The sequence below is a fragment of the Dermochelys coriacea genome, chromosome 3 (genome assembly GCF_009764565.3).
Source record: "Dermochelys coriacea isolate rDerCor1 chromosome 3, rDerCor1.pri.v4, whole genome shotgun sequence".
Lineage (NCBI taxonomy): Eukaryota > Metazoa > Chordata > Testudines > Dermochelyidae > Dermochelys > Dermochelys coriacea.
The window spans coordinates 24,005,650-24,033,418 of NC_050070.1; the positions used below are offsets into that span (position 1 = coordinate 24,005,650).

The 27,769-nt window shown below is 44.3% G+C and overlaps 1 protein-coding gene across 8 annotated transcripts in view; it reads left to right on the plus strand.

The window, feature by feature from the left end:
- SMC6 (structural maintenance of chromosomes 6) overlaps positions 1–27,769 on the plus strand; it is a 98,258-nt gene that overhangs the window by 60,355 nt on the left and 10,134 nt on the right. For 7 of the 8 annotated variants that reach the window (XR_005291761.2, XR_006279738.1, XR_006279737.1 and 4 more), the window contains exons 22-23: positions 2,275–2,420; positions 18,343–18,468. Coding sequence is in view for 5 of the 8 variants with exons in the window: in XM_038394147.2 (XP_038250075.1) it covers positions 2,275–2,420; positions 18,343–18,468 (272 nt within the window). In the remaining 3 variants the exon portion in view is untranslated. Of the gene's footprint in view, positions 1–2,274; positions 2,421–18,342; positions 18,469–27,769 lie in introns of those variants that run through there. The other variant, XM_043510222.1, reaches the window with a different exon arrangement.

Below are 27,769 nucleotides of genomic sequence, written 5' to 3' on the forward strand. Positions count from 1 at the left end.
AGTTGTGACACACTGCACAGCAGATTCAAAACCTCACCTATAGCTATTCAGACCAAAGATTTTTCATGTTTAGTAAGGAAAACCCACATTGTGTCTCCCCTTGTCCCCCCGCCCCTCCCCGCAAAAAAAAAATTGGCTTATTCTCTGACCCTTGTCCCGAGTGAGATGTATTGGGTTCTGTACTCATAGAAACCTTGATGTGATCTATGATGAGCAATGGATTCCATCTAGATGGCTACAAGGAAGTGATATTACACCTATGAATAGGCATCGCTTATCCTAAACCGGTATGTTGTGCATCCAGACTTACAGGTCAGGAGCTATTGGGGAAAACATTGAGATTGCAAAGAGCCTTCAGCCCTCACTGTTGAAACCAGTATCACAATCCATTGGTTGCTATCAACACCAAGAGTATCCAAGAAGGGACTCTTACTCTGGCAGATGGAAAAATCTGGAGCAGAAGCTTCCAAAGAAGCCTAGATAAAATGCTCTTCAAACCACATCCTTTCAGCTCATTTCAGCACCTTTATCAGGGTGGTGGGTTTTTTCTTTTCTTTTTAAAGGAAAAGCAAAACCCACATGGCCCTATGGGATAAAATCAGTGGTTCATTGAGTTTGCTATGCTATCTGTAACAGGGATCAATACCACCTGCATTGGTGCAAGGCGTAAGAAACAACATAGGTTATGATACTTGCAGGGAAAGTCTCCTCCTACCTCCCATTGGTGGCTGGCTTACGATTGAGACATGAGTGTTTTTATATCCTTTTCCAAATCAGGAAATAAACAGAGGTCAAAAGCTTCTCCTTGATAATGGAAATAATGTCCTGAGTAGAGAAGAATTTTCTACTTTTCAAGATACAAGGGTACAGAAAAGAGAGAGAGGGTTGTAGTGGTCCTCCTACAGAAGGCACTTTGGACTTGGTAGGTAGCCAAAGACCCCACATTATACCTACAAAGAACACCAGATTTCTTGAAGCAGGGACTTCATTAGTCAGACTGGGAACATCTACAGTTAACAAATTGGACATCAGAAGAGAAGAGTAGTTTAGCATTAACCTCCGATAAAGTTGATTTCCCAACAAAACTCAGTTGGGGTATCATCATTGGTTTAGTCGAGTTTACTTTCCTGGTGTGTGGGGAAACAAAAAGCTCCTTGGGGCAAAGACTACCATTTTGTGCAGTCCCCAGCACACTGCGTCCCTGACCTCATAGATGATGTCATAGAAATGCAATAATAATCCCAAAGTTCTGATGTGATTTCAGGTACATTAGAGTTTCTTCAGGAGGCTTGGTTGGAGTCCTACAACCAAGCATGGTAAAAATGTGGGTACCAGCCATAACATTGTATCAGGTACCATGTTCACAGTGACTCACAGTGACAAATTAGACAAGTTTGTGGTTGGCCTTGCTAGTCCTACTACCTAATGAAAGGCAAGTTTTGGAATTAGTTCTCATGTCTATACAAGAACCACACTACATTTGTCATGAGAGAAAGATTATGCTTATAGGTCCAGAAACCTTTCAGTTCAAGATAAGTTCCCTTTTCCACAATTTCTGGGAAATAGTTCTCCCACCATTTTGTTCTAACCTGTGGAAGATGTGGCATAAATGGGCATTCCTTGAGTGCGAAAGATCTCTCTCAAGCATCTGAAGTACATATGTACCTTTTCATTTCATTCTATCCAAAATGCCAAGGCCTCACAGTTTCAAATTTGTTGCAAGGAGAAGAAAATGTGGGGAACTTCCATCTAAATTGTTCTGCTATAATAATTAAACTTATTCTTTCCCTCACTACTTCTGGGATACACTGCTTATTACTTCCGATGAATAATTAAAGAGCAGAGAAGCTTTGCAACTGAATGATCAATTTCTTACCTGATCATTTTGTTTCTTTTTAGCAGCTTCTCTCTGTATTCCATCCACCCTGGTAGTCTGGTAATGATCAGAATATAAATTGAAATTTTTCTCTGAAGGGGGACTTGGACATAGACAATTTGCATCAGGTTGCCTTTATACTAATAATTGGTTGCTGGAGTGTTTCTACAGCTGTGGAAATTTTTTTGGGTGGCCTGAGATGAAAGACTTAGTCTTAGTCCTGGAGCCTCCAGCTACAACACCGGACTGTCTCTGAATTCCACAGGTGGAGAGCCCATTAGTAATGAACTCAGAATTTCTTTTACTGCTTTTCACCATACAAAATATTAACTATTGAGAGGAAGATACATTTTGATGTATTTGTGTAGCATTTTTTAGCATTTCAAACTTCTCTTTAGGAAAAGATTGCACAGGCCACACAAATCTGCCCGCAACAGATAGAAGTCAACAGAACTGTCAAGAGTCTTGACACAGAAATGAATCGCTTAAGAGACAAGATCAATTCAGAAAGAGATCATCATGGAAACAGAGAAGAAATAATCAAGTAAACAGTGGTTACATATTTTGGGGTGGAGGGGCAGAATAGTTGCTTCATTGGGACAGTAGATTAATTTTATTTTAATTATCTCTATACTTTTTTTAAAAAACAAGTCTGATTAATGGTGACAGGTACTTTTCTTGAAATAAGGAGTAGTCATAACCTTAAATATATTTGGCTGCGCATTGCATTATTTCTATAGCACCCAAATGGTGCTGTGTGCTCCAGAGAAACTGAATAAGACATGGTCCCTACCATAAACAGTTTACAATTTCTACTTTTATATACAATGTAACAAAAATAGGAAGTGGAGTAAGGACCTCTGTCCACCTATGTCTGTTGCTCTGGCATTAGGATGCTGGCCACCTCACTTAGCATGGCACTGTTTCCAAGGCAGGATCCATCAGACTCATCAAAGTAAGTTGTGGGCATTTGCATTTTTGGAGTTAGGGAATTCATAGATTTAAAGCCAGAAGGACCAGGATGATTGTCTAGGTTGGTGGTTCTCAAACATATTTGATTGCCCCCCCCCTTCTTTGTGTCTGTAGTTGTTTGCGCACCACTGCCCCTCCTCACTCTTGAGTACATATACCACCACCCAACTCTGAAGGCAGAGTGAAGAGCAGCAACTGTTGTCTGGGCTCCCAACTCTGAAGGCAGCACTGCACCAGCAGCAGCACAGAAGTAAGGGCAACAATATGAAAAGTGATATTTGTCAATATCACTTTCGACAGCAGACTTGGCACTCCGTTGCCACCCTTACTTCTACACTACTGCTGCCACCACGGGGCTGATAGCTGGACCCCTGCTGCCTCCAGGTGAACAGTTTGGAAGGCCTCCGGTTCTTCCCTGTATCCCCGTCTCCTGGGTTTGCATGGCCTTCTGCACGTGCCCCAGCCCCTGGGACTGACAGACAGAGTTTTTTAAATAAAGGGACACAGCTCGCGCTTCCCTTGATGCATTCCCATGCCTCCCTTGTGAGGTCTGCCCCAAAGTTTTAGAATTACTGTTCTAGTCTGATCTCTTGCATGATACTGAACTTCGCTCTGTAATTCTTAAATCAAGTCCAAAAATTTGTATGAACTAGAGCTGCCTTTTAGACAAAGAAATCTAGTCTTGATTTCATAAATACTAAAGCTAGAAGTTATTGTGATCATCTCGTCTGACTGCCTGTATAACACAGGCCATAGGACTTCCCCAAAATAATTCCTAGAGCATATTTTTTAGAAAAACATCCAGACTTGATTTAAAAATGGTCAGTGATGGAGAATCGACCTTGGCCATTGATAAATTGTTCGAAGATTAATTGCTCTCACAGTTAAAAATTTGTCTTATTTCCAGTCTAAATTTGTCTAGCTTCAGCTTCTGGCCATTGGAGCATGTTATACCTTCCTCTCCTAGATTGAAGAGCCAATTATTAAATATTTGTTCCTCATGTAGGTACTTTTAGACTATAATCAAGTCATCCATTAATCTTCTCTTTGTTAAGCTAAATAGATTGAACTCCAGTCTTTAATCATTCTCATTCTTTGAATCTTCTCCAATTTATCAATATTCTTCATGAATTGTGGGCACCAAAACTGCACACAGTATTCTGGCAATGGTCACACAAGTGCCAAATACAGAGGTAAAATAACTTCTCTGCTCCTATTCAAGATTTCACTATTCATGCATCCTAGGATTGCATTAGTTCTTTTCGCCAAAGCATTACATTTGGAGCTTATCTTCAGCCAATTATCCACCATGACCCCCAAATCTTTTTTGAGTCATTGCTTCCCAGGATCGAGTCCCCCATCCTATAAGTATGGCCTACATTTTTTTTGTTCCCAGGTGTATACATTTACATTTAATCCAACACAGTGGAATTCTATATTAGACCTTGTTTTACAGATAAAGTGGAACTGATGACCAAACTAAAAGTTAATGGTAACTTAGGTACAACATGAAAACTCATATTGATTGCTTATGCTAAGTTTAACAATCAATCCACCTTGATCTGAATCAGTGCCTTGTCCCCTCCTTTTTGTGTCATCTGCAAAATGCATCAGTTGTGATTTTTTTTTTTTCAGGTTATTGATAACGATGTTAAATAGCATAGATCCAAGAATTGAGACCTGCGGGGCCGCACTGGAAACGCACCTTGATGACAATTCCCCATTTACAGCTACGTTTTGAGACTAGTTAGCTAGTTTTTAATCCATTTTTTGTGTGCCATGTTATTTTTATATCATTCTAGTTATTTAATCAAAATATTGTGTCACACCAAGTCAAATGCCTTACAGAAATCCAAGTGTATTCCGTTAACATTATTACCTTTTATCAGCCAAACTTGTAATCTTGTCAAAAAAAGATATCAGGTTAGTCTGACAGGATCTATTTTCCGTAAACCCTTATTTATTTTGGGTTTATTTACATGACCATCCATTAGTTAATTATCAAGTACCATATCAGCTGGTTCCATTATCTTACCTGGGATTGATGTCAGGCTGACAGGTTTATAACTACCTGGGCCTTCCAGTTTACCCTTTTTTAAAATTGGCATGTTCACTTCTTTCCAGTCTTCTGGAACCTCCTTCATGGTCCAAGATTTTTTTGAAATCAACATTGATGGTACAGTGAGCTTCTCAGCCAGCTTTTTTAAAAAATTCTTGGATGCAGGTTATCTTGACCTGCTGATTTAAAAAATGTCTAAGTTTGCTAGCTTCTATTTAACATTCTCCAGAGATACTAGTGGAATGGAATATTATCACCATGTGGTGAGTCTTCATTATGTGGGTTTTTTTTTTGTTTTTTGTTTTGTTTTTCTTTTACCCAAATACAAATATATTTGTCGAACACATTTGCCTTTTGTGCATTATTACAGCTAATTCTACCATTTCCATCTAGCAGTGGACCAGTACCATTTTCAGGATTCTTTTTGTTCCTAGTATAGTTAAGAAAGAAACAACTTCTTATTGTCCTTAACTTCATTGGCCCTAGATTTCTCCTTTTTTCCCTTGGCTTTCTTTATCAATTACGTACAGTTACTAACTTCTCATTTATAATCATTGCTATCAACTTCCCCTTTTTTCCATTTGTTATATATTGTTTTTTATTTTTTACAGCTGCCTTCACTTACCCTCTAAACAAAGTTGTTTTTTAACTAGCACAGCCTTCTTCCTCAGTTGCAGGATTGTTGCTTTTGGGGCATTTAGTAAGGTGTTCTTAAATGATTTCCAATTCTCATTCACACTTTTCTGATTAAATTCTTCCTCCCAGCTGGTTTGGCTCACAATTGTTTTCATCTTTCTGAAATTGGCCCTACTAAAGCTGTCTCTGTCTATCAAATAATAATTTATGTTACTGGTCTAGACTTCTTTCTGTTTGCACAGTATAAATGTCTTCAAGTCATGATACTTGTACCTAAGTTACCATTAACTTTTAGTTCTGTCATCATTTCCACTTTATCTGTAGAACAAAGTCTAATATAGAATTCCACCGTGGTGGCTACAACACTTTTTTTTTAGTTAGGAAATTGTCATCTATACGTTTAGAAATTTCAAGTATATTTTAGTACAGGCAGCATACATCATTCATATTGAAGACCCCCGTGATCAGAGTTTTTTCCTACACATTGTAGAGAGGCACCTAAGGAAGCAGTCATCCTGTTCTGTGTCATGATTTGGTATTCTGTAGCACACACCAACTACTACCCCATCTTGTGCTTTATCTGTTAGGACATTGATCTAAAAGTATTCAAGACCATTTTCTTCTGAGTTGTCCATGACTTGGAAAAAATGCCATTTTTGTTGTAGAGTGCTACTCACCCTCCCCTTTTTGCCCATTTGCTCCTTCCTAAATAGGTTATGACCGTTGATTTTAACATTCCAGGTGTGCAAATAAACCCACCAGGTTTCAGTAATACCAACTAGATTGAATTTATGCTCCTAAATTAGCAATTCCAGTTTTTCTTTTTTGTTACCATGTCTCTTGGTATTAGTGTGTAGGCAGTTCAGTAATTTCTTGTCTTCATGCCCATGTTCCTTGATTGATCAACATCCTGATTTTTGTGCTGATTGCTTATCTCTTCCCTCTTTTTATCCTCCCCTTTTGTTATCAGTTTAACCCCCTCTTGACTACTCTAGCCAGCCTAGAGTAGTCAGAGATTGGTCTACCCTCTACTGAGGTGAAGACCATGTAAACTATATAGCCCCCTCTTCTATAGCTTAGAAGGAGGACAAATCTTCCACAAAACCAACCCCCAATGCCACTTACCTAGCCAGCGATTCACTTCCAGAATCTTCTGCCTCCTGTCTTTCTTTGTGGGACAGGAAGGATTTCAGAGAAGATTGCTTGGATATTTTTGTTCAGCACACTTCCAAGTTCCCTGAAGTCGTATGCTGTCTGTGAGAGATCTCACAACGCAGTGTCAGTGGTGCCAATATAAACCATTACCAGTGGATCCTTGCCCATAGATTTCAGAAGTCTATCCAGTCTTAGAATGACATCTTGTGTCCTGACTCTGGGAAGGCAGCTCAATGTCCTTTTGTCTGCCTGTTCCTTGCCAAATGTTCTTTTGATTCTTCTGAGTATTGACTCTGAAGACTTGGAGCAGTGGAGAATCTGGGTTTGGACTGCTTGCTAATTCTAAACAATCTGTTCCAGACTGACAGATTGTGAGACTTTTTCTTACCTGTAATTTATCTGCTCATAACAGAAAATCTGTTAGTGTGGATTATTTCCCTTCCTTGTAAATTTGAGTTTTATAGAGTTAGAAGCATTTGAAATATATCTAATGGAGCTTGTAATACCGTTATTGGGGGAGATGTTGGATAGCAAATCTCAACCAGTGAGGTATCGCTGTATATTGTTGGACACAGTCAATCCAATAGTTCATTCTAGACTAAATAACTTCATGTTACGAGAAACAAATGTAAAGGTAAAACTGAAATTTGTTGTTCAACCGTCAAGCATCTCCCGCAATACTAATACGTATGTATGGGCTATTCCTCTCATGTCTGCAGTTTCCGGAAGCAGTTCAAAGTAGTAGCACAGCACTGTTCTAGCATGTCCCCTTCTCTGGCTAGCCGCCAAATCTTTTCCTTTCATTGCATTAGTCACGTGGCTAATTGCTTTGCTCCTGACTCTTCTTTGCCAGGCTTTTTTTTTTTTTAGTTGGAGGTGAGGGGCAGTAGTAAGCAGCTGTCCTTTGTTGTCATTCTCTTCCTCCCCTGGATTGGATCTTGAGCAGTGTGATGGTCCCAGCCACGTGGAGCCAGCACTGCAGCACTCCCTGCAAGACTCCTGACCCTTCCCCCCCACCCCCACCCCCCACCCCCAGGTATGGCAGAGCAGCTGCATCATCACCAAGCAAATTCAAGCAGTGTTCTATCTGAGAGCTTTTGCAGGCTCTCTGGAGGGCAAATTGTGCCCTGCCTGTTCTCAGATAGCCTACTCTTGTACTGCTAGAGCACAGGGTTATTAATCAGAAAGGCATGCTGAGTCTCTTACTGCCCCAGAAAGCTGCAACTCCAACACAGAAAAGTCCAATCGGAAGACCCAGACAGAGTGGAGAAAGAGATTCCAAGAATGAGGAGGACTTCAGTCAGCAAGCCCGTGGTGTAAATCCCAGGGCAGCACAGGACTGGAAAGAAGGAGGGGAAAAAAAAAACTTTTAGGGGCCTCCTGGTCCCCCTGCCCAGGTCCTAAAATGAGTTCTCTATTCCCTGGGGAGAGAAGCGGGGCTTTTATCCAGTTTCCTTTCTTCCTGGTTCAAACCAGGGAATGAGACCCCATCTCCTGGGAAGAGGCAATGGGATCTTAAAGTGGGAGGACAATGAGGGAGGCATATCCAGAGGGCACAAGACTCTGCATTCAGCAAACTGCAAGAGACCATGCTATGGCCACAGTTGGGCAGCAACATCTACAAAGCAGGACAAAAAAAATCCCAGAACACTAATGAGGGTAAGGAACGGTACAAAGTCTTCTGTCTCAGGCAACTCCTCCTCTGCTGAGGTTCTGTTTCTGAGCAGGACATGCAGCCAAGGACTATCACATCTATACTAGACATGATAAATTGACCCCTGCTGGATCGATCGCTGCCTGCCGATCCAGCAGGTAGTGTAGACAAGCCCTTATTCTTCTCGGAGAGCTGGAGTACCAGGGTCAACCAGAGAGCGCTCTGCCGTCAATCGGTCCCTGCTGAAGGGGATCAGCCTGTCTGCCTTTGTAACATCATTTTTCGTTCACAGATTAAGTTTAAGCATAAAAATCACCTGGCAGTTAAGCACCTGACAGTTACAGTCACAAGCCTCGATTCAGCAAAGAACTTCAGCATGTGCTACATGGGGACACCAACAAGTGGTGGTCAACTGAGCTACACCAGGGATGAATTTGGACCATTATCTTTTTATAGACATGCTACAGAGAGGGAGGTTGGAAAGAAAAAGGAAGCTATTTTTGCCCCAGGCATTGTAAAGTTTGTTGTTCAGCTCATTTAATTTAAGTACTTAACTTTCAATGGTTCACTTACTGGAACATGTTACTAAAAACATTTTGCTGTGGTTTCATTATACATTTCTCATCACTTTTCACAAAAATGTTATTTAAGTGCATCTGACCACTGAAGGTTTCTGGTGAATTTCTGGTACTCAGGTGCAGGTGGATTTCTATAGGAATGTCTTCTGAGTTCTGGTGAATTTTTATACCAATATCTTAAATGATTAGATGCAAAGTTTTCAGGTGATTTTTTAACACTTGGAATCCTAGGAGACTAAAAAATCCACTTAATGTTACATTCTGTCTATTATCTGATGACACTGCATCACAAAAGCATAAAAGAGCATATCAAATCCACCACCACCACCATAACATTAAAAAAACACATATCTGGAAGAACCTCTAGTCTAAAGGAGGGTGGTGAAATACCGGAATGCGTTACCTAGGGTGGTGGTGGAATCTCCTTCCTTAGAAGTTTTTAAGGTCAGGCTTGACAAAGCCCTGGCTGGGATGATTTAGTTGGGGATTGGTCCTGCTTTGAGCAGGGGGTTGGACTAGATGATCTCCTGAGGTCCCTTCCAACCCTGATATTCTATGATTCTATGACTTCACCATGAGATGTTCAGAACCATGTGCAGAAAGATTGCATCCACAATCCAGATCCAACCTAAAGAGGAACACTAGGACAAACCTAAAAACAAATACTTGCCTTCCAAACCCTCACCTGAGGAAGCAATTCCCCTGTACCCGTGCTTTGAGGATGTGATCCGAGAAGGATGGGAAACCTCAGACAAGGTGAACATACAAACAGGCATGCACCTAAAATACTATAAATGTCAAGGGCCCCAAAAGTGTCATTCTGATATTCCAAAGGTCAATGTTGCAGTGACATTACTAGCAAAATATATGGTGATACCATCTGAAGGGGATTTCTTTCCCAAAGATCCAGCCAACAGAAAGGTGGAAGCCAGCCTTAGAAGGGACTTCAAAGCTTCCTTGTCTTCCTTTAGAGCATCCTTGGAAGTTACAAGAGTTACAGTATCCTGCCTGAAGAACGGAGACCACTCAGACTTCTGGCCTGCTATTAAGAAAATTTTCCTAGCAACAGCCTTCATGGCAGGTGCCTCAATGCAGGTAATGAGATTTTCAGCAAGGGCCATGGAATCCAGGTCAGTATCATAGAATCATAGAATATCAGGGTTGGAAGGGACCCCAGAAGGTCATCTAGTCCAACCCCCTGCTCAAAGCAGGACCAAGTCCCAGTTAAATCATCCCAGCCAGGGCTTTGTCAAGCCTGACCTTAAAAACCTCTAAGGAAGGAGATTCTACCACCTCCCTAGGTAACGCATTCCAGTGTTTCACCACCCTCTTAGTGAAAAAGTTTTTCCTAATATCCAATCTAAACCTCCCCCATTGCAACTTGAGACCATTACTCCTCGTTCTGTCATCTGCTACCATTGAGAACAGTCTAGAGCCATCCTCTTTGAAACCCCCTTTCAGGTAGTTGAAAGCAGCTATCAAATCCCCCCTCATTCTTCTCTTCTGCAGACTAAACAATCCCAGCTCCCTCAGCCTCTCCTCATAAGTCATGTGCTCTAGACCCCTAATCATTTTTGTTGCCCTTCGTTGTACTCTTTCCAATTTATCCACATCCTTCCTGTAGTGTGGGGCCCAAAACTGGACACAGTACTCCAGATGAGGCCTCACCAGTGTCGAATAGAGGGGAACGATCACGTCCCTCGATCTGCTCGCTATGCCCCTACTTATACATCCCAAAATGCCATTGGCCTTCTTGGCAACAAGGGCACGCTGCTGACTCATATCCAGCTTCTCGTCCACTGTCACCCCTAGGTCCTTTTCCGCAGAACTGCTGCCGAGCCATTCGGTCCCTAGTCTGTAGCGGTGCATTGGATTCTTCCATCCTAAGTGCAGGACCCTGCACTTATCCTTATTGAACCTCATTAGATTTCTTTTGGCCCAATCCTCCAATTTGTCTAGGTCCTTCTGTATCCTATCCCTCCCCTCCAGCGTATCTACCACTCCTCCCAGTTTAGTATCATCCGCAAATTTGCTGAGAGTGCAATCCACACCATCCTCCAGATCATTTATGAAGATATTGAACAAAACGGGCCCCAGGACCGACCCCTGGGGCACTCCACTTGACACCGGCTGCCAACTAGACATGGAGCCATTGATCACTCCCCGTTGAGCCCGACAATCTAGCCAGCTTTCTACCCACCTTATAGTGCATTCATCCAGCCCATACTTCCTTAACTTGCTGACAAGAATGCTGTGGGAGATCGTGTCAAAAGCTTTGCTAAAGTCAAGAAACAATACATCCACTGCTTTCCCTTCATCCACAGAACCAGTAATCTCATCATAAAAGGCGATTAGATTAGTCAGGCATGACCTTCCCTTGGTGAATCCATGCTGACTGTTCCTGATCACTTTCCTCTCCTCTAAGTGCTTCAGGATTGATTCTTTGAGGACCTGCTCCATGATTTTTCCAGGGACTGAGGTGAGGCTGACCGGCCTGTAGTTCCCAGGATCCTCCTTCTTCCCTTTTTTAAAGATGGGCACTACATTAGCCTTTTTCCAGTCATCCGGGACTTCCCCCGTTCGCCACGAGTTTTCAAAGATAATGGCCAAGGGCTCTGCAATCACAGCCGCCAATTCCTTCAGCACTCTCGGATGCAATTCGTCCGGCCCCATGGACTTGTGCACGTCCAGCTTTTCTAAATAGTCCCTAACCACCTCTATCTCTACAGAGGGCTGGCCATCTCTTCCCCATTTTGTGTTGCCCAGCACAGCAGTCTGGGAGCTGACCTTGTTAGTGAAAACAGAGGCAAAAAAAGCATTGAGTACATTAGCTTTTTCCACATCCTCTGTCACTAGCTTGCCTCCCTCATTCAGTAAGGGGCCCACACTTTCCTTGGCTTTCTTCTTGTTGCCAACATACCTGAAGAAACCCTTCTTGTTACTCTTGACATCTCTTGCTAGCTGCAGCTCCAGGTGCGATTTGGCCCTCCTGATATCTTTCCTACATGCCCGAGCAATATTTTTATACTCTTCCCTGGTCATATGTCCAACCTTCCACTTCTTGTAAGCTTCTTTTTTATGTTTAAGATCCGCTAGGATTTCACCATTAAGCCAAGCTGGTCGCCTGCCATATTTACTATTCTTTCGACTCATCGGGATGGTTTGTCCCTGTAACCTCAACAGGGATTCCTTGAAATACAGCCAGCTCTCCTGGACTCCCTTCCCTTTCATGTTAGTCCCCCAGGGGATCCTGGCCATCTGTTCCCTGAGGGAGTCAAAGTCTGCTTTCCTGAAGTCCAGGGTCCGTATCCTGCTGCTTACCTTTCTTCCCTGCGTCAGGATCCTGAACTCAACCAACTCATGGTCACTGCCTCCCAGATTCCCATCCACTTTTGCTTCCCCCACTAATTCTACCCGGTTTGTGAGCAGCAGGTCCAGAAAAGCGCTCCCCCTAGTTGGCTCCCCTAGCACTTGCACCAGGAAATTGTCCCCTACGCTTTCCAAAAACTTCCTGGATTGTCTATGCACCGCTGTATTGCTCTCCCAGCAGATATCAGGAAAATTAAAGTCACCCATGAGAATCAGGGCATGCGATCTAGTAGCTTCCGTGAGTTGCCGGAAGAAAGCCTCATCCACCTCATCCCCCTGGTCCGGTGGTCTATAGCAGACTCCCACCATGACATCACTCTTGTTGCACACACTTCTAAACTTAATCCAGAGACACTCAGGTTTTTCCACAGTTTCGTACCGGAGCTCTGAGCAGTCATACTGCTCCCTTACATACAGTGCTACTCCCCCACCTTTTCTGCCCTGCCTGTCCTTCCTGAACAGTTTATAACCATCCATGACTGTACTCCAGTCATGTGAGTTATCCCACCAAGTCTCTGTTATTCCAATCACGTCATAATTCCTTGACATCACCAGGACCTCCAGTTCTCCCTGCTTGTTTCCAAGGCTTTGTGCATTTGTATATAAGCACTTGAGATAACCTGTTGATCGCCCCTCATTCCCAGTATGAGGCAGGAGCCCTCCCCTCACAGACCTTCCTGCCTGTGCTTCCTCCCGGTATCCCGCTTTCCCACTTACCTCAGGGCTTTGGTCTCCTTCCCCCGGTGAACCTAGTTTAAAGCCCTCCTCACTAGGTTAGCCAGCCTGCTGGCAAAGATGTTCTTCCCTCTCTTCGTAAGATGGAGCCCGTCTCTGCCCAGCACTCCTCCTTCATGGAACACCATCCCATGGTCAAAGAATCCAAAGCCTTCTCTCCGACACCACCTGCGTAGCCATTCGTTGACCTCCACGATTCGACGGTCCCTACCCAGGCCTTTTCCTTCCACGGGGAGGATGGACGAGAACACCACTTGCGCCTCCAACTCCTTTATCCTTCTTCCCAGAGCCACGTAGTCCGCAGTGATCCGCTCAAGGTCATTCTTGGCAGTATCATTGGTGCCCACGTGGAGAAGCAGGAAGGGGTAGCGATCCGAGGGCTTGATGAGTCTCGGCAGTCTCTCCGTCACATCACGAATCTTAGCCCCTGGCAAGCAGCAGACTTCTTGGTTTTCCCGGTCAGGGCGGCAGATAGATGACTCAGTCCCCCGGAGGAGAGAGTCCCCGACCACCACCACCCGCCTTCTCCTCTTGGGAGTGGTGGTCGTGGAACCCCCAACCTCAGGACATCGCATCTCATGCCTCCCAACCAGCGGAGTCTCCTTCCGCTTTCTCCCCCCAGACATATCATCTGGTCCACTCTCCGCATTGGTACCTGTGGAGAGAACATGAAAGCGGTTAGTTACCTGTGTCTGTGTTACTGGAACCCGGACATTCCGCTTACCTCTTCTGGAGGTCACATGTTGCCAAGCTTCTTCACTGGCCTCTTGGCTCCTCTGTGCAACCTGCTCTATATCTTTAGAGTTTTGTGCCCCTAGAAGGCTATCCTGAGTTTGGTCCAGAAAATCCTCAGTCTCTCGTATACAACGCAGGGTCGTTACCTGTTGCTCCAGACCTTCAATCTTCTCTTCCAATATGGAGACCAGCTTGCACTTTGTACAGACAAAGTCGCTTCTGTCCTGTGGAAGAAAGACAAACATGGCACATCCAGTGCAGGTCACAACAGCTGAATCCCCCCCCCCAGTCAGATCCAGTGTATGGCTGCTTCTGTGGAACAAAACAACCAAATCTCATGTTCATCTAAATTAAGTCTGTCTCTCCTATTTGGGGAAAAATTGGATAAGATAGTGGCAGAAAGTGATGTCAAGTGGAAACTCCCTTCCTTCTTTATGCAATGCTCTAAAGAGTGACTAGAAACCCAGCAAGAGACAGAAATGCTCCTTTAATCCATCCTCACAAAAGTACCAGAGGAAAGACAACAGACCTATCAGGGGAAAACCCTTGAACCAGGGCTTGGGTGGAAAATCCGGAGGAAGTCCCACTGCCTGTAAGAACCCACTATGACAAGGAACAAATGTGTGTCTGCCCAGATCCTATTTCTCAGAAGAATGGTACATATCAACCACAGGCAAGTGGTAAGAGGGGTAGTGAGTTACAGATAAGTCCTTTGTACTAAAGGCCTCACCCCATCCCTTCACTCAATCCCCAGCAGCCCCATCTAATATGAACTAGAGTTGAATGAAATTTTGCATCTCCTGGATGTAGAAGTAGTAGAAGTTCCCTCAGGAGCAAGGTTCTCAGGTTTCTATTCTATTTTCTTCATTGTCCAGAATGCACTGTGGGAGGATAAATAGATGGCTCAACAAATAGATGAAGAAAATGAGTTTCCAGATGGACACCCTGGCTTCAACAGTGGCATCCCTGTCCCAGTGGGACTTTCTCACTTTTGTGGACCTAGAACAGGGGCGGGCAAACTTCTCCAAATGCATGGCTTTGTGATAAACACCAAGAAAAATGTTGATTTTCCCCTCCCTCCCCCCCAAAAATAATTCAGCTCGAAGTGGAAATGGACACTTCTGCAGCAAAGGTCTACCTATCACTGGATAGATTCCAGGAGTTCCAGTATGTGATATCTGTGCTGGTCAAGTGTATAAGGCCAACCATAACACATTGTCTCCAAATATTGAGGGTCTTGATATCATGTATAGAGATCACACCATGGACAAGGTCTCTTTATCAGGGGTCTCTAGGCCTTTGTACTGAAAGTATGGAACCATTCTCTGGAACATATGCAGGATCAAGTCCTGAACCAGGTACTGGATTCTCTAAGATGATGGACAATCCCAGAGAACATCCACGGGGTCTTCTCATATGCTCTCTAGACCCACAGGAGCTCTCAACCAATGCCAGCCTGATGGGGTGGGGAGCATGCATCTGAGCCACAGAACAACACGAGATGCCTCAGACTCCTGGGAAAGGAACCAGAGAGTCAAACTAACTCTGCCAAGGTTCCAGAGCTATTTAGAGGATGACCATGTTCTGATCCAATTGGACAGTATAAACTTCTGTGGCATGTCTCAACAACCAGGAAGAGAAAGGAGTTCAACTTTACATGCAGAAAAAATATCAGTATTGGAATGGGCAGAGAGGACCCTTCCTTCTGTTAGAGAGATGCACATAAAAGGAGAACTGAACCAAAAGACAGACTGGCTCAGCAGACGGTCATCAACTTAGAATGGTGCCTAAATCAGAGTCTTCACTCTGATCTTGTAGACATTTGGCCTCACTTCAGTCAACCTGTTTGCCAATTGCAAGAACCCAAAGCAGGGTTCTTCGCCGGAGAAATACTTCACCAGGGAAACAGATCCAGTGTCCATGGGGGCAGATGCTCTTTTACATAGATGTGGCCACAAGGCCTGCTATATTCATTCATGCCCATTACACATCTAGGAAAGGTGATCCAGGAGATAAAGTGAGAAGGCACAAAGGTGATAGTGCCAACTTCACAACAGCAAAGGACACTGTATTTCTCTGATCTGGTACAATTGAAATTGGGACCACCATTGCAGCTACTAATGAGAACACAGACATCCTTCGCCAAAGCCCATTCCTCCAACCAGACCATCTATACAACTGATAGCCTGGCTATTGAGAAGGAAGTGTTGGTCTATCCTCAAAGTGATCAGAACTCTGCTGTCCTCCAGAAGAGCTTCCACATTAAAGGTTTACTTCTCCATCTGGAGCAGGTTTCATGGTGTCAAGAATGCGAAGGATCCTAGTACTCCTGTTGTTCAGGACTTTCTTGAAGAGAAGGGACTTCAGCCCAGCACCATAGCACTTCAGATGTCAGCCATAAGTAGCATACTATTTGTAGGATCCTCTGTTTCCTTAGTGGATAATCCTCAGGTATCCAGATTCCTCCAAGCAAAACCAGTATTCGGAGGGATTTACCCCTGGTATTGAAAGCCGTACCATTCACCCTTTTGAACCACTGACATAAATATCTGCCTTTTATCTGTCCATCAAAGCCTGTTTTGTGGTGGCCACGATGTCTGCTAGACAAGTTTCTGAACTGGCAGCCTATCCATGCAGGAACCGCACTGTGGGTTCCAAGATGACCAGGTGGTGGTAAGAACTCCAGAATTGTTCTTGCCTAAGGTGAATTCATCTTTCCATGCCTCACAAGAGATCATCCTTACTTCATTCGGTCCAAAGCCACAGCACGAGAGTGTAAAGCTGTGGTGTGCCATAGATGGTCGAAGAGCACTAAAGATCTATGTCAAGTGCACAGAATGAACAAGAAGCTTGGGATCCTTATTTGTCTCCATTCATCTGAAGTGCCAAGGGCTCACAGTTTCCAAACTACCCCTGGTTAGATGGATCAAGCTCTGTGTCTTAGGTATACATGGCATGAGAGGGGCTCCTATTCCAGATGGAATCAAGGTACTTTCTACAAGATCTGTGGCAACCTTATGGGCCAAAAGTTCTACTTCCACCATAGAGATCTGCAGGACAGCAACATGGTCTCAGGCTAACACCTTTTAGGCACTATAAAGTGGACTTTCTGTCCTCCGCAGAGGCCTCCTGTGGTGAAAAGGTGCTGCAGACGGTGTTCCACTAATAGTATTGCCGTTTTAAGCAATCAGTAACGCTGTTCCCTGCCCAATTTTGTTTTTCTCTATCCATCCCTACTTCTGGTCACTGCTGGCTACTTCCTCTGTATATCAGAATTATGGGAGACACGGGGCTGCAGAATGATAAATTTCTTACTTGATCATTTCTTTCTACTAGCAGTATCTCTCACAATTCTACCCTTCTTGGATGTCTTAATAGCCAAGAGACAAAATTTTATTTTGATAGTTACCTTTGTAGTCTATAGCCTGCCATACGCAATTAACTGGCTGTCACTGAAGTTACTATTACTAATCATGTTCTGTGAGTTTTTACTTTGAAATGTCGAATCTGGCAGCAAACCAGAGAAGGGGTCCTGTCTATCATAAGATGTGCTACAGTTTTTGTACTGGAAACTGAAGACAGGAGGGAAATAGTCCATATATATCAGAATGGAAGGGAAGTAGAAGAGAGGGAAATAGCCCATACGTATCAGAATTGTGTGAGACACTGCTAGCAGAAAAGAGTACAGAAAAAGCTCTTTTATTTGGCACTTCACCAGCCAACAAGCTCTATAAACCGACATTTCTGATCTGCACTGAAAGTCTGGCTTATAGTATGGTTGTTGAGAGGCTGGCAGGGGGCTGGGGAATGGGAGGGGTTCGGGGTGCCAGATGGTGGGGGCGCTTACCTCAGGTATCTCCCCGCCCCTGCTGTTGCTGGCAGAGGCACAGCCAGGCACGCTGCCTCTGTCCCCCACTCCCCGAGCACTGGCTCCATGGCTCCCGTCCCAGCCTATTGGCTAGGAACTGTGACCAATGGGAGCTGCGGGGGGGTAGAAGGGGGGTAGCGCCTGCAGATGGAGGCAGCGTGCCTGCTTGCAGGGGCACCTGGCCACATCTCCACCTGGAGCAGCAGGGATGGAGAGCTGCTGGAGGTGAGTGCGTGCCACCCCCCATGGCACCCCAAAGCCCCCTTCTGGACCCAAACTTCCTCCCAGAGTGTGCCTCGCAGCATGCCCCTGCCTCCGCTCCCCTCCAAATCCCTCCTTCTGAGTTAACCGGCATTTTTAATTTACCAGCATCCCCATTCTCCCAGCTTGCCAGTTAAAAAAAAGCTTTTACTGTATCAGCTAAGAAATTTACCATTCCTTTTCTCCCCCAACAAACAACAATAATCTTTTTTATTAACAATGATTTTCCTTTCCCTGAGAAAATTCAGTTTATGTGCCCGTATGATGTTAGTTTTAGAGTGATGGTTTAATAGATTGTAAGCATATGTTTGTTTTTGTTTTCTGAAAAGAGAATGTTGGTTGTCAGCATGGTTTTAAATTAAACATCAAGAGTTTGCTTGGGTTCTAACAGCATCTTTTGAGTTTAACTAGATATTTATGAGAATCTTTTTGCTGATAAAACAGGCAGCTTCTTGAAGCAAAGGACAAATATCAGGATGCAGAAGGTAAAGTGAAGAATTTGAAGAAGTTTATTAAATTGTTGGATCAAATAATGACACAGAGATACAAAATGTATCAACAGTTCAGAAGGTGAGTGTGATCTTCATTGTAGTGTTAGTGGTTCAAATACCTGTGATGGTGCAGATTAAAAATATTTGTCATAAAATTCTATTGACTGGGGAAATTTAGGTATTTCCCAGGGCCACTCGGAAGAAATTTCTATATTCAACACATTTAAAATTCCTATGTTAGGTCTCCATACCATATGGGCTTTTTTCAATAATTCTGACTGACCATTATCCTCTTCTTGCCCCTCTTTTAAAAATACTCAACCAAAATTGAAATTGGGAAAGGTATAACATAAAATATTTTAAGAGTTGCAGCTAATTGCAGCTAAAAATATCTAATCTTTGCATCGCTTAATTCCAGGAGAGAGTTCTATGTACTGGATGTTACCAGAAGGCTTTGCTTATATGTTGTTCAACTTGCAAATGGGTTCTTTATTGCTGAGAGTTCAGAAATAAAAATGTGCTATTGAATGCACACCAGGGGTTAGAATATGGCTTTAAAATTAGAAGCTACTGTTTTCTAACAGCCCTCTCTTCTGGGTGGGATATTGTGGTATTGACTCATTCTTCTTAGTGATTGTCCACGTGGATTCCACTTTTTGTGTGCATATGCCCCATGCACGTGAGATTGGATTCTTTTGGTCTGCAGTGTCGTTTGGGGATGTGCCTGTGCCATAAATGCTTTAGGGCATAAAGGGCAGAACGGGCCCAATCATCCCTCAGTTCCTTCTTACCACCCATGGCAGCAAGATAGAACCTCTGCAGTGTCCATCTTCTTTTCTGTGACATGTGCTAGTACAGGTGTGGCCAATCTGTGGCTTCAGAAGTTACTATGTGGCTCCTTGTATAGGCACCGACTCCAGGGTGGAGCTACAGGCTCTAACTTTCCAATGTGCTAGGGGGTGCTCACTGCTCAACTGAGATTTTTGTCAGTAGTGTCTGCAGATCCATGCCTGCGCCATAGACACCCTTGTGCTCTGGTATGAGTATATAGGGAGGGGACATACCAGTTCCTTCTTAGACACCTGCAGCTTGAGACGGAGCATTGGTGTGTCATTGGCTATCTATGCAGCTTGCTACCTCTCTAGCTTAATCTTTTTTCTTTCTTGGTACTTACTTCATTATTTTTACTTAGAGCAGTCATCTTCCCCTCTGTTTCAGATCATGACTGGATTCATGGTAGAGTAGGAACTGGAGAGGCATTCAGTCCACACCCCACATTATATCCTCAGTGCTGAGCATTAGGAATTCCAGGGCAGAGGTACAAACTAATGGACTCTACTTGCAAGATATTCCAGTTTCAGGCTCATGGTATGCGTTCCCACATGTGGAATACAGATAGGGACCACTCATCTCAAAGAACTTAGAGTTACAAGTAAGTACCTCAAATTTTTTTTTGCATAACCATGATTATGCAATTTACATTAATCACTTTGTAGGGATTCCTCAGGAAACCCACTTAACTCTTATTGTCTCAAAATCCAGGCCTGAATGGCACATTTTAATATAATCATTTGAACTCCTTGTACTTCCCAGGTCTCTAATTAGTCACATCTGTATTTAGATTATTTTTCTGAGATAAATTTTCAGCTAGACTAAACTTGCTCTCCTGTACAGAGATGGTAACAGCATGGGAGAAACTAAAGCTCCAGGATGTGCTCCTCATGTGAAGTTTTGCTAATTAATGACTGTCACTCCCCATGCCTGCTCTACATAGGTGAGAGGGAGTTATCACCAAGTGAAGTTCCATATGTCGCTCCTTCTTTAAATGAATTCAGAAAGCTAGAGAAGCGTGCCTGAAGTTGTTTCTACAAAAAAGCTCAATGCACGCCACAGACACAGAAGAAAACCATTGCTGGACTACACTCATCTATTCAGTCTCTCTCCATTAGTGTCCTGATGAGCCAGTATTTCACCCCAAGATTCTGGACCAATTCCAAGAGGCCCTAATCATACACAGCCATTCCAGGGTCACTGTTCACTGATGGGCCAAAAGGAACATTGCTCCAGAGAGAATCATAGAATATCGGGGTTGGAAGGGACCTGAGGAGGACATCTAGTCCAGCCCCCTGCTCAAAGCAGGACCAATCCCCAACTAAATCATCCCAGCCAGGGCTTTGTCAAGCCTGACCTTAACTTCAGAGGAAGGAGATTCCACTCTTCCCTAGGTAACACATTCCAATGCATCACCACCCTCCTAGTGAAAAAGTTTTTCCTAATATCCAACCTAAACCTTCTCCACTGCAACTTGAGACCATTACTCCTCGTTCTGTCATCTGCTACCACTGAGAACAGTCTAGATCCATCCTCTTTGGAACCCCCTTTCAGGTAGTTGAAAGCGCTATCAAATCCTCCCTCATTCTTCTCTTTCACAGACTAAACAATCCCAGTTCCCTCAGCCTCTCCTCATAAATCATGTGTTCCAGTCCCCTAATCACTTTTGTTGCCCTCCGCTGGATGTTTTCCAATTTTTTCACATCCTTCTTGTAGTGTGGGGCCCAAAACTGGACACAGTACTCCAGATGAGGCCTCACCAATGTCGAATAGAGGGGAACGATCACGTCCCTCAATCTGCTGGCAGTGCCCCTACTTATACATCCCAAAATGCCATTGGCCTTCTTGGCAACAACAGCACACTGTTGACTCATATCCAGCTTCTCGTCCACTGTAACCCCTAGGTCCTTTTTTGTAGAACTGCTGCCTAGCCACTCGGTCCCTAGTCTGTAGCATGCATGGGATTCTTCCGTCCTAAGTGCAGGACTCTGCACTTGTCCTTGTTGAACCTCATCAGATTTCTTTTAGCCCAATCCTCTAATTTGTCTAGGTCCCTCTGTATCCTCTTCCTACCCTCCAGCAAATCTACCTCTTCTCCCAGTTTAGTGTCATCTGCAAACTTGCTGAGGATGCAATCCACGCCATCCTTCAGATCATTAATGAAGATATTGAATAAACCGGCCCCAAGACCGACCTTGGGGCACTCCGCTTGATACTAGCTGCCAACTAGACATGGAGCCATTGATCACTACCCGTTGAGCCCGACAATCTAGCCAACTTTCTATCCGCCTTATAGTCCATTCATCCAGCCCATACTACTTTAACTTGCTGGCAAGAATACTGTGGGAGACAGTGTCAAAAGCTTTGCTAAAGTCAAGGAATAACATGTCCACTGCTTTCCCCTCATCCACAGAGCCAGTTATCTCGTCATAGAAGGCAATTAGGTTAGTCAGGCATGACTTGCCCTTGGTGAATCCATGCTGACTTTGCCTGATCACTTTTCCTCTCCTCCAAGTGCTTCAGAATTGATTCCTTGAAGACCTGCTCCATGATTTTTCCAGGAACTGAGGTGAGGCTGACTGGTCTGTAGTTCCCAGGATCCTCCTTCTTCCCTTTTTTAAAGATGGGCACTACATTAGCCTTTTTCCAGTCATCCGGGACCTCCCCCGATCACCATGAGTTTTGAAAGATAATGGCCAATGGCTCTGCAATCACATCCACCAACTCCTTTAGCACTCTCGGATGCAGCGCACCCGGCCCCATGGACTTGTGCTCGTCCAGCTTTTCTAAATAGTCCCGAACCACTTCTTTCTCCACTGAGGGCTGGTCACCTCCTCCCCAAGCTGTGCTGCCCAGTGCAGTAGTCTAGGATGTGACCTTGTTTGTGAAGACAGAGGCAAAAAAAATCATTGAGTACATTAGCTTTTTCCACATCCTCTGTCGCTAGGTTGCCTCCCTCATTCAGTAAGGGGCTCACATTTTCCTTGCCTTTCTTCTTGTTGCTAACATACTTGAAGAAACCCTTCTTGTTACTCTTAACATCTTTTGATAGCTGCAACTGATTTGGCCTTTCTGATTTCACTCCTGTATGCCTGAGCAATATTTTTATACTCCTCCCTGGTCATTTGTCCGGTCTTCCACTTCTTGTAAGCTTCTTTTTTGTGTTTTAAGATCAGCAAGGATTTCACTGTTAAGCCATGCTGGTCGCCTGCCATATTTACTATTCTTTCTACACATTGGGATGATTTGTCCTTGTAACCTCAATAAAGGTTCTTTAAAATACAGCCAGCTCTCCTGGACTCCTTTTCCCCCTTATGATGTTCTCCCAGGGGATCCTGCCCATCAGTTTCCTGAGGTTGTCAAAGTCTGCTTTTCTGAAGTCCGAGGTCCATATTCTGCTGCTTTCCTTTCTTTCTTGTTTCAGGATCCTTAACTTGACCATCTCATGGTCCCTGCCTCCCAGGTTCCCATCCACTTTTGCTTCCCCTACTAATTCTTCCCAGTTTGTGAGCAGCAGGTCAAGAAGAGCTCTGTCCCTAGTTGGTTCCTCCAGTACTTGCACCAGGAAATTGTCCCCTACACTTTCCAAAAACTTCCTGGATTGTCTGTGCACCGCTGTATTGCTCTCCCAGCAGATACCAGGGTGATTGAAGTCTCTCCCATGAGAACCAGGACCTGCGATCTAGTAACTTCCATTAGATGCCGAAAGACAGCCTCATCCATCTCATCGCCCTGGTCCGGTTGTCTATAGCAGACTCCCACCACGACATCACCCTTGTTGCTCACACTTCTAAACTTAATCCAGAGACTCTCAGGTTTTTCTGCAGTTTCATACTGGAGCTCTGAGCAGTCATATTGCTCTCTTACATAAAATGGAACTCCCCCACCTTTTCTGCCCTGCCTGTCCTTCATGAACAGTTTTATATCCATCTATGACAGTACTCCAGTCATGTGAGTTATCCCACCAGGTCTCTGTTGTTCCAATCACATCATAATTGACTGTGCCAGGACTTCCAGTTCTCCCTACTTGTTTCCCAGGCTTCTTGCATTTGTGTATAGGCATTTGAGATAACTTGCTGATCATCCCTCTTTCTCAGTATGAGGCAGGAGCCCTCCCCTCTCCTGCTCGTGCTTCCTCCCAGTATCCCATGTCCCCACTTACCTCAGGGCTTTGGTCTCCTTCCCCCAGTGAACCTAGTTTAAAGCCCTCCTCATTAGGTTAGCCGGCTTGCTTGCGAAGATGCTCTTTCCAGTCTTCGTTAGGTGGATCCCATCTCTGCCTAGCATGCCTCTTTCTTGAAACACCATCCCATGGTCAAAGAATCCAAAGCCTTCTCTCTGATGCCACCTGCATAGCCATTCGTTGACTTCCACGATTCAACGGTCTCTACCCAGGCCTTTTCCTTCGACGGGGAGGATGGATGAGAACTCCACTTGCGCCTCAAGCTCCTTTATCCTTTTTCTCAGAGCCACGTAGTCTGTAGTGATCTGCTCAAGGTCGTTCTTGGCAGTATCATTGGTGCCCACATGGAGAAGCAGGAACGGGTAGCAATTTGAGGGTTTGATGAGTCTCGGCAGTCTCTCCGTCACATTGTGAATCCTAGCTCCTGGCAAGCAGCAGACTTCTCGGTTTTCCCGGTTGGGACAGTAGATAGATGACTGTCCCCTTGAGGAGAGAGTCCCCGACCACCACCACCCACCTCCTTCTCTTGGGAGCGGTGGTTGTGGAACCCCCATCCCTAGGACAGTGCATCCTATGCCTTCCAATTGGTGGAGTCTCCTTCTGTTCCTTTCCCTCAGATGTATCATCTAGTCCATTCTCTGCATTAGTACCTGTGGAGAGAACATGAAAACGGTTGCTTACCTGTATCTGCGTTGCTGTACATGGATGCTCCCCTTTCTTCTTCTGGAGGTCACATGCTGCCAAATTTCTTCACCGTCCTTCTGTCCCCACTGCGCAGCCTGCTCTGAATCTTCAGTATGTTGTGTCCGTAGAAGCATGTCCTGATGTCTGCCAGGAAATCTTCAGTTTCTCTTATGCAACGCAGGGTTGATACTTGTTTCTCCAGACCTTGAACCTTCTCTTCCAATATGGAGAAGTGGAGCAAATGCAGATCACATTGTCTAATGCCTAGCGAGCCAAGACACAAGTCGTCAGACTTGCGACTTATCTAGGACAAAAGCCTGACCAGACCTCTTCGGGGAGCCCTGATACTGATTAGTTAGAAAGTGCCTGTGGTACTCACTGAATCTGTGGACTTTCTCTCTTTTGGTACTGTCCCTTCAGCACCAATCTCTGTACTGAGTGTTTCATTACCCAGAGACCCAGTACCTACCATCTCTGTATTTGTAACCTTGGAACTATGTTCCTTGGTAGCAGCTATCTCAGTACAAAAAGCGTATAAACTTTACTGTGGGTCCAATACTGGAGCCGCCTCTCCTAGAGAGGCTGAGTAGTAATATCTAAGCCACTAATTACTGAATTATTTGTACTCCCTTAATTTGGTGTATCTCTGATATCCCCATAGAAGACTCTGAATTAAATGACTCCTCTCTTGGAGGAATTTACTCCTTTTCCTCATCCTCATCTAAACACAGCAGAGAGCCATCGTCCAACCCACCTTCCCCTCCTTGGGTGGGTAGCACAATGGGAGTCAGGAATGAACTTCAGTGAGGATTCTGTCAGAGGTTGCACCAAAGATATCCCTAATTAATCTTCCACCGGACAGTAGGTTTGATGCAATTGAGAGCATGACAGAATTGTATGAGAACCTTTCTCTTTCTGCCCTCCCTTTGGCACCTGCCTCTTATTTTCAGGAAGCCTGGACTTGGATCACCTGAGACCAGTGGGTTCCGGAAACTATAAAGAAGGGGTATTCTATCCAATTCCATCCTTTTTTCTTTTTCTTTCTCTTTTTCTCGACCCTTCTTGTGAGACACTACTAAAACAAGAAGATTCATTTCTACAACTTGGAGCAGTGGAGGAGGTGCCCTTAGAGTTCAGGGACAAGGGATTTTATTCCCATTGTTTTCTCATCCCCCAAAGAAAGTAGGGGTTTGGTGACCCACCATGGACCTTTCCTATATCAATACATTCATCAGCTGTTTCAAGTTCAGAATGACAACTCTAACCTTCGTAATTCCTTTGTTAGAGTCTCAAGACTGGTTCATGGCTCTCAACCTGTAAGGTGCATATTTCTACATGTCTATTTATCCAGCTCACAGGCAATAACTCCGATTCCTGGTGGGAACTTCTCACTATCAATAAGGCATTCTGCTCTTTGGACTTTCCACAGTACCACATATATTCACAAAGTATTTGTTATATGTGGCAGCTTATCTAAGGTGGCAGAGACATCAGGTCTATCCATAACTCAACGACTTGCTGATTTGGGGAGATCACCGTAACAGATGACCAACTCAGTACAATTACATCGGGAGCCCTGCAACTTCCCAGCCTTCAGAACATCTTGGCAGATCAACTCAGCAGACGGCTCTCAGATAATCACAAGAGGTTGGTTAAAATATGCAGTCTTGCAGAACATCTTTTGCAGGTGCGGAGTTCCCAGTTAAAGATCTGTTTGCCACAAACCAAAACAAGTGTCAAACTTTTTTTTCCACAAAGGGTTCCAGCCCAGGTTCCCTGATGGATGCCTTTCTCATCCCGGGACTCATGGATGCCATTCCACTGATCCCCATGATCCAGAGGTTCTGAGAAAACTGAAGCAAGGTTCAGTGATGGTGGTGATGATAGCCTCAGCATGGGCCCAGACTGTTCTGGTATTCAGATCCAAGGAATGTTTCAATAACCACCAATTACTTTACCTGCTGAGCCTGACAGAAAAATGGTCAAATCCTGCACCTGAACCCAGCATTGCTTCATCTGATAGCCTGAATACTGGCTGGATGATGCCCACTGAAAGAAGACTTTCAGCTGATGTTCAGTACATTCTGCTCCTAAGTAAGAGAGCCTCAACCAGACTGATTTATAAAGCAAAGTGGAAGAAGTTTTCTATTTGAGCTTCTCAGCAACAGCGGTCTCCCTTGACAATACCCATTTCAGTAATGTTGGACTATTTAGTAGCTCTGAAACTGGTATGAGACTCTGTCCCTGAGGTCTGATTGGCGTGCTGGCACTACGTAAGACACAGCAGCAGGAACTGGAAACTGTCAAACAATGGGGTTCCATCCTGTTCTGGACTGTGTGCCTTGTACTTTCTGCTGCCCACTACTTATTCCTGTTCCTGCTTCTCTGTCTTGATTTCCTGGCATCTAAGATGTGGGTTTTGACCTCCAGTTTGTCTCCTGCCTCTGACCCACCGGTATCCCAACCTGATTCTGGTTCCAGACTTTTGGTTCTGATTTCTAGTTTGTCTTCTACTTCTGACCCAGCCAACTCTTGACTCCTGTCTCATGACTTTTTGGACTTTGGTTTGAACTACTAGGTGTGGCTGCCCATGACCTGTCTGTGACACTGTGGTAAAATTCCCTAAACATTTTATTTGGGTTGTTCCTCCAGTCTGGGAGCCCCCTCCCTCTTGGGACCTCAGTGTAGTATTTATGGCATTATTGGGGCCTTCCTTTGCCACCTCTCAATGAAGCTTTCTGTGCTTCCTTAGCTCCAAGGGTAGGTGATAGTCAGGCCCTCATGGCAGTTTCCACTGTGTTTGATACTCTCAGCCCTCCTTATACCCAAAGTTGTTTCAGAAATCCCCATCAACCAATTCATATTTGTCTGTTTTCTTCCCCAAGAATCCTTCAACCTTGGGGGAAACTAAACTTCATACGCTTCTTGTTATCTGTTGTCTTTTTACACTGCCAGGACAAAACCATTCAAGAATGCACTAGACTGACTATGGCCTTTCCAAAGAGGGCTAAGGGGTCAGGCAGTATCCTCTCCAAGATAATTCAAGTGGATCTCTGTTTGCATAAGGACATGTTATGAGTTACCCAGGTTAATCCACCTTAGTCACATTAGAGCTCATTCCAGCAGCTTCTTCTGCCTGTGAAGAATGTCCCTATTCAGGAAATATATAGACTAGCTCTGTAAAGCTCAGTCTTCACGTTCACAGGAACCTATTCTTTGGTAAAGGCTTCCAGATCGGATGCCCAGTTTTGGTAGGGCTTCCCTGCACTCATTGTTTAAGTAGGTTTCAACTACCCACCTACAAGCAAATAGATAACTTCTTGTTAGTCAAAGAGAGTGGAATCCATGTGGAAAATCACTTACACTTACTACTGTACACTTCCTGTGTTTCTTCAAGATGTGTTGTCCAGATGGATTCTACAACCTGCCCTCCTTCCCTGCTTCTATGAAGTCCTACTTCTCTGGAATTCTGTATTCTGAGGGAACTGAGGGACAGATGGGTCTGCTCTGTCTTTTATTCCCTGGGGTGAGAGCATTTAGTATGGAGGTGCAGCCCCAGCAGACACTGCTGGGCAAAATAATCTGATCTTCTGCACATGGGGTTCATGCACACCAAGAGTGGAATTCATGTGAACAACACATCTCAAAGAATCATACTTACTGTAAGGTAAATAACTGTTTT